Source organism: Nuphar pumila, chromosome 11 (genome assembly GCF_984573655.1).
Source record: "Nuphar pumila chromosome 11, dmNupPumi1.hap1.1, whole genome shotgun sequence".
Classification (NCBI taxonomy): domain Eukaryota; kingdom Viridiplantae; phylum Streptophyta; class Magnoliopsida; order Nymphaeales; family Nymphaeaceae; genus Nuphar; species Nuphar pumila.
Genome location: NC_143259.1, coordinates 25,500,263 through 25,509,764, shown reverse-complemented (window position 1 = coordinate 25,509,764; position 9,502 = coordinate 25,500,263). Strand labels below are relative to the sequence as shown.

At 37.9% G+C, this 9,502-nt stretch overlaps 1 protein-coding gene across 1 annotated transcript; it reads right to left on the bottom strand.

Annotated features, from left to right (window-relative positions):
* Positions 1–949: 949 nt before the first annotated feature.
* LOC149822200 (uncharacterized) lies at positions 950–8,888 on the bottom strand. Its single transcript, XM_089980229.1, has 3 exons — positions 8,730–8,888; positions 1,054–1,713; positions 950–961 (listed from the first exon to the last, which is right to left on the bottom strand). The coding sequence occupies exons 1-3, from the start codon at positions 8,886–8,888 to the stop codon at positions 950–952; spliced, it is 831 nt and encodes a 276-aa protein (XP_089836355.1).
* Between the last annotated feature and the right edge of the window lie 614 nt (positions 8,889–9,502).

The following is a 9,502-nucleotide window of genomic DNA, read 5'->3' as shown; positions in this document are numbered from 1 at the left end:
TATATATATAGAGATAAATATATATATATATATATATATATATGTATATTTACCTATATATATGTATACGTATATATATATATATATATATATATATATATATACATATAATGAGAAAATATACATATTAATAGAAATTCCATATAATGGGTAAAATCAGAAAATATAGGTATATACAGTTTCTGTAGGTGATTTTACACAGCCGTATTTCCCAAATTACAAGATAATTTTCGATAAAAATGGGTATGGAGCTTCCCTATATATCAATAATGAAGCTTGTAAAAGATGGTCAAGAGATCATGAACGGATATGGATATATCTGTTCATGAAGGTGGCTGTTTATCATGACTGCACTCCTGCAGCAGAAAAGATGAATATAACATATACAATGCAGTGGAAGGAACATGGGTAGCGACAAGACCAAATGCAAAGGTATAACCTGTGGCGGGGCTACTATGATATGATTGTTAGCTACCGTAGAGTGTGTAAACACCAACCATCGACATAATCTGCGGGTAGTGTAAAGGTCTGATGGAGTTCAACTGACTATTAACCTAGCAGTCATATACTAGTTTTTAATAACTTAGGAATCAGGGTGTTAACAAGGGCACACCCTCTTATTGTTACAGGTTTTGGCAACAGCTGTACATAGGAGTTGCATGTTACAAATGATACAGAGATGAGATGAAGATAAGAGTAATACAACAAAACTGGAATGTGTACATTGAGGTGTACCATTCTGGTAGTGGCAATAAGCCTGTGAAATGAAAGGGGTCAAGTTAGAAAAATGGGTAAAGATGGGTAAAAGAAAACTATGAATTGGAATATAGACTCTTTCAACGGATTTTTTTTTTTAATCAACTGTCCTTATCTCATAACAAAACTCAAAGTCTCGCAACAATTATGGGAAAGAAGAAAGCAAACTATCACAACTGGGAAAGCTACACTCTCATTGCAACCACTATTTAGCACAATTAAAAGCTTAAAAACTAATGCATTATTGAGATGGAAAAGAAAACAAGGAAAGACATGCTTGAAGTTGAAGAGACAAACCAGGAATGATCGAAATTCATTCTTCATGTCTGCAATGCCACTAAGAATCTCTATCTGCTGAACGTGATTACGTTTGTTAAGAAAATTAAGTTCAGCACCCTCTTGCTGCTGTAAATTCTCTGCTCTCTTCTGCTTTGCCACCTTCTCATATTCCTTCATTGAGTCCTCTTTGTCAATCAAATAAATAGTACCTTTTTTGGTGTATAACTCCTTACAAGTCATACATTGGCAGAGACAATCCCTCCAGGCCTTTGAAAGGAACATTGGTTTCTTCTCCAGAACAAATGATGTCCGATGTTGGTCAAGCCCAAGAATGCAAGTCGTACCATTGGCAGGAGTATCATGCAATGTATTTTCTTGGTCTAGGACACTGCTTTTCTCTGAATTTCCTTCGTCCTGAATATTGTTCTTCCTCAATCCAGCAACAGATACAGCATCATTTGCAACACAATCAGATTTTGGATTTTCAGGAGAACTATCCTTATCAGGAACCGCAGAAGATGAAGATTCATTTTGGATTCCCACACCCTTACTACCAGATAGTGCCCAAACGGATGGAGGGTAAAGTTTCAAGAAAGAACAAGTGAGTGCACAATCTTGACATATGAAATCTGCATACGAAAGCTCTCCTTCATCATCCCTAGGTATCTTGTAGATCCCCTGCACCCAACGGTTTTGTAAATAGCAGTAAGAGGGTGCTTCTTTGCTGCTGGGATGAAGGAGACGGTAGAAAGGAATCAACTAGGTCTCCTATAACCAGCAATGAAGAGACCTAATCCTCTTCTATTGGGCTGAAGGGAATGAGCAGCAGCCTGATTGATCCTCTGTACCCTACGAAATGCCACCCAGCCCACCAAGAGTTGGAGGATTGGAAGCTTCTTCTTGCTGGGCTGGAGGAAGGTGGGCTGAAGAAGATGAAGATGTTGGCTGGGCTGAATGAAAAGGGACGGACAACAGTTGGCTGGGCTAAAGATAGGTGCAGGATGGTGATGTAGCTGTGTTGGAATGGATGAAAAACGCTGGGCTGAAGATGGATGTGCGGCAGTTGGTTGGAGGTGGAAGAACTCCACGCTGAATGGCCCCCCTGCAAAACAGGAAAAGAACCAATTAATCGGCCCTCTCTCCTCTCTCCAGCCTCAATCGGCCAGCTCCTTCTCCTCTCTCCAGCCTCAATCGGCCAGCTCCTTCTCCTCTTTGATGAATCAATAGCCTTCCCTTTTAAAAAAAAAAATTCCAGCCCCCTTGAAGAAAAACGCAGCCCCCCCCATTCATGAGGTTTTGTTACCTCCTTTTTGAATTTTTTTTGAAATAACCGTTTCAAGAGTGGTGCACCTTATGATTTTTCAAAATTTGGTTTCATTTACCTAGGTTTTAGGTAAAATTAAATTTATTTCTTTAGGGAAATTCGGCTGTGCCATTTAAGGCTGCATCCTTCTAAAAAAAATTTTATTTAAACAAATCAATAAAAAGGAATAAAAAAATGAATGTTGAAATAAATGAGAGGCTTTTATGGAAATGCCACCTCCATCCACTTTTAAAATCCTTTTGAAAATAAAGTTTTGTTTTGTTTTTGCAAGTCTTTTATTTTCAATTGGGGTGCCACATGTGTGTGGGCCCACTAACTAAAATAAATAAATAAATAATATTGAGAAATTAAAAAGAAAAATTTGCAAATTGATGCGATCTCCGGGTGGGTCCCGCTTGAGAATAAGAAACTTACCTGGGAGTCTAAGTATGATTCTAGTTAAAAGGTGGGTCCCGCTCCATTTATTTGAAAATACAAGATAAAACATTATTTGTTTTCAAGAATTTGAAAAAATTGGTTTTTCAGGGCAAAAATATGGATAAAATAAATGTAAAAAATTTTGTAAAGAGATTTAAAATCTTTTTGCAAAAAGTTTTGAGATAAAATCTTTAAAATCAATATCCAAATATCCAGATTGTTTTCCTTGAGAAAAAAATTTTGTAATTCAAAGTCCTGGGGGTAAAATGGGAAAAATTGGTAATTTTGAATACCCAGGGTTTTAAAAATCAATTTGAAAAAGTTTAAAGATCAAATCTGGATTGACAATTTTGAAAATCAGGAGTTCTGGATCTCAAAATGACATGTTGTGCAGTGAAATGATGCAATGCTATGCAAAGACATGTTCTATGAAATGTCACTCTGAGCTCGGACTTGAAAATTTTAGCTTTTTGTCCAGAAAAAGGATTTTGAAATTTTGCAATTTGAAGATGTCTCTGAACCTTAATATAAAAATTTTGAGGCTCAAGAATGAAATTTTAGATTTTTTGCAAGGTCTAAACTCAGAAAATGACAATTTTGCCCTTCATTGATTCCGGAGAACTGAAATGTGCCGATTGAGGGCGATGTCAAGAAGGTGAGTGAAAATTTAGGGTGTTTATAGATGCCCCTCTTTGCTACTAAGCCGGCTTATGGTTGAGCTTAGTGGCAAAGAAAAACACTCCAAATTTGGGCTATATATATAAAATGCCTCAGTTTAGAAAGATCTGACTGGGTATGAAGAAATTAGCCCGAGGAAAATGGTAGATATGTAATAGAGAAATGAAGAGGAAACGGATTTGCTCTGAGAGAGCGAATTTCAGGTTTTTGCCCTTAACCTGGATGGGACAGAAATACCTTGCGTGGAACGAAGTTCAGGTTTTAACCCTTGACCTGATTGGGGAATGCAATATCTCATTGAAATGAGATTCAGGTTTATACACTTAACCTGATCGGGTGGAATACCTCTTTGAATGAGGCTCAGGTTTGTACCCTTATCCAGATCGGGCGGGAAAATGGAATGGTATGATGGAACCTTCGGATTTTGTACAGTAAATCCGACAGGGGTTTTGCAAAAGGAAGGAAAATGGGATCCCTAAAGCTTGAAAATGGGTTGATTTTGGGCATCTCATTGCTGAGACTAAATAGCTTTTGAAATTGCCTTTTGCGAGAAATGATTTGTTGGTTCGACCTCGAACCGAAATGGGACTGTCTATGGTGGGACAGTGGGGACACAGGGAAGTGTGCAAATCTGAGAACTCGCTCTCAAAGAAGGGAAGGAATCAAGTCCTTAAGAGGGATTTAAAATTGGTGTCGGGATATATCAAAGACGGATATCAAACTCTCACTTCACGACAGGATAGCTAGAAAATATTGTCAAAATGTTGAGAATTTTGTTGTTGATTCAAAGTATTTGAAAATGATGCACATCGTTGCAAAGATATTCCTTCTTTTCTACCTGAAGCATTACCTCCAAACGAGATTCACTTCGTAGAATCAAGATTTAGCATCCAAATTGCTTGCGATTGACCTTCTTCCAGGAGGTTATCAATTTCCTTGATATGAACAAGAAAGAGAATTTGATATTATGAAAGCAGTTGATGAAAGAATATTGATAATAGAATTTCACCCATTTAAAGAGGATTCTTGATAAATTTGGCAGTTTGATATCCTAGGAGCTTCTCTCATGATAATCTTGTTGCACTCTTTTGGCTCTCTTGGGTTTTTACTACATTCTCCTTCATTTTGGAGATGTTCTGACTTTTTCTCTCTCTCTTTTTCCTCTCTTGCTCTCTTTTGGGAAGGGTACGTCACAAACTCCTTCAACTTGGAGATGTTTCGATCTTTCTTTGACGATATTGGCTCATGGGCTGGGAGATCTTTGGATGATAGCTGAAATTAAATATCTTTTAGGGATTGTCGGGAGGTTCATCGCATCTGCCTTCATCTCGACAGTGCTTTGGACTTTCCCTGGAAGGATCTGTCACAAACTCCGTCATCTTGGAGATGTTTCAAATCTTCTTTGGCCCCGGGGGTCTACTCGCTTAATTCGCCTTCATCTTGACGACAATTGAGAGATCCCTTTTGCGGATATTTAATTGCATCGTAAGGAGACAGGGCTTGGGTAAATGCTCTCTTTTTCTAGTGCTCAGGATATTTCCACTGCCTCGTTTTACAAGAATAATCTTTAAATATGTGCCATTGACTGCGATCAATATCAATCATCTATGGCTTTTCAATAACATTGAATCTTCTTTTCTGGCCATATCGAGGATTTATCCTTCATCCTTTTGGTTGGCCAATAGAAAGAATTTGAAATTTGAATCTCTTCTCGCAAAAGCTTCACTCTCTTGGGAGTAATGCTGAAGGTAGACTGAGGTAAAGATTTGTATAATAAATTTTTTGAAATCAACAAATAATTGATTGACAAATTGACAAAATTTTCTTGAAATCTTTGGTAAAAGTGAGCATTTGAGGTCCGGCTCAACACATCCGTGACGAAAATTCTCCTCTCTTTTCCCCCAAAAAGAGAGACTCAGGTTTAACCCTTACCTGAATGGGAAATGGAAAATACTCCTCTCTTCCCTGAAGAGGAGGTGTTTGCAAAACGAACTTTCGAATAGAAATTAAGCTTTCGTCAAAGCTCCTTAATATTAGGCTTCTCTTATGGAAAGGGGCCGATAATAGTGAGGTCTGAAAATTGGATCATAAAATGAACGATTCCATCACACTCTCCCTGAAAAGAGGGTCCTTCATGACAAAATTGGTCTAGTATGAAAATTGGGGGGTGGGGGGGGGCACAAGAAAAGCGAGTCTCCGTCGAGCCTCTCCCTTTAAAAGGGTTCCTTGTGTGAAATTGGAAATTGTTTTGCAAACGGTTCACAAAGACGCGAGTCCCTTCAAATTCTCCCTGAAAAGGGGCTAAGTGAACGAATTGGATAGCATGCGAAAAGAACGAGCTCTCTCGAACTCTCCCTAAAAAGGGTCTCTCACAAGAGAAAATGATTGAAATTGGATCTTGAGATTGATTGACCCAAAGGTCGAAATTGAAACTTGGAAAATTGATTGTGGGAAATTTGAATGACCCGGAGGTCGAAATAGGATGACCTAACATTCGAAATTGAGAATTGGTTGACCGAAAGGTCAAAATTGTGTGACCCGAAGGTTGAAATTCAGAATTGAGTGACCCGAAGGTCAAAATTGGAAATTAAATGACCTGGAGGTCGACATTGAAAATTTGGAATTGAGAATTGAGAATTGGAATTGGAATTGAAATTGGGTGACCTAGAGGTCAGAATTAAAGAATTGCATGATCCAAAGATTTAAATTGGAAATTGGTGGGTAAAATATCAAATTTGAGCAATTGACAGACTCTGAGGATCGAAATGACTTGGATCAACAAAGGAGAATGATGAGTTCGAGTCAGAGCTCGAATAAAATACAGAGATCACGAGTCGAAACCCAGATCAACAAAAGAAAATGAAGAGCTCGAGTCAGGGCTCGAGTAAATAAAGAGATCTCGAGTATGAACCCGGATCAACAAAAGAAAAGGAAGAGCTCGAATCTGAGCTCGAATGAGATAAAGAGATCACGAGTCGGAACTCGGATCAACAAAAGAAAATGACAAGCTCGAATCTGAGCTCGAATGAGATAAAGAGATCTCAGGTCGGAACCCGGATCAATAAAAGGAAATGAAGAGCTCAAATCAGAGCTCGAATGAGGTTGAGAGATTACGAGTCGGAACTCGGATCAACAAAAGAAAATGAAGTTCTTGAATTAGAGCTTGGATAAGATAAAGAGATCTCGAGTCGGAACCCGGATCAACAAAAGAAAATGAAGAGCTCGAGTTAGGGCTCGAGTAAGGTAATGAGATCATGAGTCGGAACCCGGATCAATAAAAGAAAATGAAGAGCTCGAGTCAGGGATCGAGTAAGATAATGAGATCACGAGTCGGAACCCGGATCAACAAAAGAAAATGAAGAGCTCGAATCAGAGCTCGAATAAAGTAGAGAGATCTCGAGTCGGAACCCGGATCAACAAAGGAAAATGAAGAGCTCAAATCAGAGCTCGAATAAGGTAAAGAGATCACGAGTCGGAACTCGGATCAACAGAGAAGATGAAGAGCTTGAATCAGAGCTCAAATAAGATAAAGAGATCTCGAGTCGGAACCCGGATCAACAAAAGAAAATGAAGAGCTCGAATCAGAGCTTGAATAAGATAAAGAGATCTCGAGTCGGAACCCGGATCAACAAAGGAAAATGAAGAGCTCGAATAAAGTAGAGAGACCTCGAGTCGGAACCCGGAGCAACCAAAGAAAATGAAGAGCTCGAATCAGAGCTCGAATGAGGTTGAGAGATCACGAGTCGGAACCCGGATCAACGAAAGAAAATGAAAAGCTTGAGTCAGGACTCGAGTAAGGTAATGAGATCACGAGTCGGAACTCGGATTAACAAAGGAAAATGAAAAGCTTGAATCAGCATCTCTCTTCCGCAAGCAAGGGAAGACGGGAAAATTTTTGCGACGATAACAGGTTTTTGACATAAATCAAAATAAATGAAATACATAGTGTAGAAAGAATCAGCATCCAAATTTTCCTGCAAAATGAAAATTAGTACAAGATAACCAAGAAAATGGGTATATATATATATAATATATACAACGAAGAGAGGTATATATATCAAAAATTGCTAAAATTGGTGCTAAATAATATGTAACAATGGAAGTGTATTTACATGAGAAATTTGATACACGGAGGCTCATATATGTAAATAAGTGCACATGAAGGGATATATATATAAGTATATATATATATATATATATATATATATATATATATATATATATATATGTGTGTGTGTATATGTATATATACATATATATATATACGTATACATATAGGTAAATATACATAGATATACATATATATATATATAGATATATATATACATATAATGAGAAAATATACATATTAATAGAAATTTCATATAATGGGTAAAATCAGAAAATATAGGTATATACAGTTTCTGTAGGTGATTTTACACAGCCGTATTTCCCAAATTACAAGATAATTTTCGATAAAAATGGGTATGGAGCTTCCCTATATATCAATAACGAAGCTTGTAAAAGATGGTCAAGAGATCATGAACGGATATGGATATATCCGTTCATGAAGGTGGCTGTTTATCATGACTGCACTTCTGCAACAGAAAAGATGAATATAACATATACAATGCAGTGGAAGGAACATGGGTAGCGACAAGACCAAATGCAAAGGTATAACCTGTGGCGGGGCTACTATGACATGGTTGTTAGCTACCGTAGAGTGTGTAAACACCAACCATCGACATAATCTGCGGGTAGTGTAAAGGTCTGATAGAGTTCAACTGACTATTAACCTAGCAGCCATATACTAGTTTTTAATAACTTAGGAATCAGGGTGTTAACAAGGGCACACCCTCTTATTGTTACAGGTTTTGGCAACAGCTGTACATAGGAGTTACATGTTACAAATGATACAGAGATGAGATGAAGATAAGAGTAATACAACAAAACTGGAATGTGTACATTGAGGTGTACCATTCTGGTAGTGGCAATAAGCCTGTGAAATGAAAGGGGTCAAGTTAGAAAAATGGGTAAAGATGGGTAAAAGAAAACTATGAATTGGAATAGAGACTCTTTCAACGGATTTTTTTTTTTTAATCAACTGTCCTTATCTCATAACAAAACTCAAAGTCTTGCAACAATTATGGGAAAGAAGAAAGCAAACTATCACAACTGGGAAAGCTACACTCTCATTGCAACCACTATTTAGCACAATTAGAAGCTTAAAAACTAATGCATTATTGAGATGGAAAAGAAAACAAGGAAAGACATGCTTGAAGTTGAAGAGACAAACCAGGAATGAACGAAATTCATTCTTCATGTCTGCAATGCCACTAAGAATCTCTATCTGCTGAACGTGATTAAGTTTGTTAAGAAAATTAAGTTCAGCACCCTCTTGCTGCTGTAAATTCTCTGCTCTCTTCTGCTTTGCCACCTTCTCATATTCCTCCATTGAGTCCTCTTTGTCAATCAAATAAATAATACCTTTTTTGGTGTATAACTCCTTACAAGTCATAATTGGCAGAGACAATCCCTCCAGGCCTTTGAAAGGAACATTGGTTTCTTCTCCAGAACAAATGATGTCCGATGTTGGTCAAGCCCAAGAATGCAAGTCGTACCATTGGTAGGAGTATCATGCAATGTATTTTCTTGGTCCAGGACACTACTTTTCTCTGAATTTCCTTCGTCCTGAATATTGTTCTTCCTCAATCCAGCAACAGATACAGCATCATTTGCAACACAATCAGATTTTGGATTTTCAGGAGAACTATCCTTATCAGGAACCGCAAAAGATGAAGATTCATTTTGGATTCCCACACCCTTACTACCAGATAGTGCCCAAATGGATGGAGGGTAAAGTTTCAAGAAAGAACAAGTGAGTGCACAATCTTGACATATGAAATCTGCATACGAAGGCTCTCCTTCATCATCTCTAGGTATCTTGTAGATCCCCTGCACCCAACGGTTTTGTAAATAGCAGTAAGAGGGTGCTTCTTTGCTGCTGGGCTGAAGGAGACTGTAGAAAGGAATCGACTAGGTCATCTATAACCAGCAATGAAGAGGCCT